The sequence below is a fragment of the Merops nubicus genome, unplaced genomic scaffold, assembly GCF_000691845.1.
Source record: "Merops nubicus isolate BGI_N331 unplaced genomic scaffold, ASM69184v1 scaffold39873, whole genome shotgun sequence".
NCBI lineage: Eukaryota > Metazoa > Chordata > Aves > Coraciiformes > Meropidae > Merops > Merops nubicus.
Window position 1 is genome coordinate 1,236 of NW_008597572.1, and position 552 is coordinate 1,787.

The following is a 552-nucleotide window of genomic DNA, read 5'->3' on the forward strand; positions in this document are numbered from 1 at the left end:
TCTGTCCCCACGTCAGCCACAAAGAAAAGCGTGTCCACAGGATGCTTCTTGGAGATGATATCCATGACCTTGATTTGGGAGGGTGCGTCTGTCTTGACGCTGATCCACGGGATCTTCACCTCTGCATACCTGCGCTCGTACTCGGTGATCTGGGCCTTCACAGGGGCAAAGATGTCATTTTGGGCGACCTGCTGGGCCTCAAAGGGGTCATAGATGAAGAGGAAGGTGAGCACCGCGTTCTCGCTGCTCTCAAAGGCGGCTGCTGCGTAAGCCTCCAAAAAGCGGGCGGCGTGGTCCCGGTCGTGGGCTGTCAGCGGCAGGATGACATTGATGCGGCTGGCCTCTGTCACATAGGGCATGGGGATGATCTCCACCTCGCTGAGAGGCCGCACCAGGTGCACGCGCTTCGTGACAGAGCGGCTGTGGCCCTTCTGGGTGACCACCTCCACCTGGAGGTCCAGCGTGTACTCCATGCCGCGCGTGGGGTCAAAGCGCCGGTACCCGTTCACCAGCTGCTGCTTGCGGACGTGGAGCCCCGGCTGGGGCTTGCGG

At 61.2% G+C, this 552-nt stretch overlaps 1 protein-coding gene across 1 annotated transcript in view; it reads right to left on the reverse strand.

Moving 5' to 3' along the window:
• The window catches only part of CHPF (chondroitin polymerizing factor), a 2,826-nt gene that overhangs the window by 585 nt on the left and 1,689 nt on the right, over positions 1-552 (reverse strand). The window contains exon 3 of the mRNA XM_008936756.1: positions 9-552. This exon is cut by the window's right edge and continues 263 nt beyond it. Coding sequence (XP_008935004.1) covers positions 9-552 — 544 coding nt within the window. The remainder of the gene's footprint in view (positions 1-8) is intronic.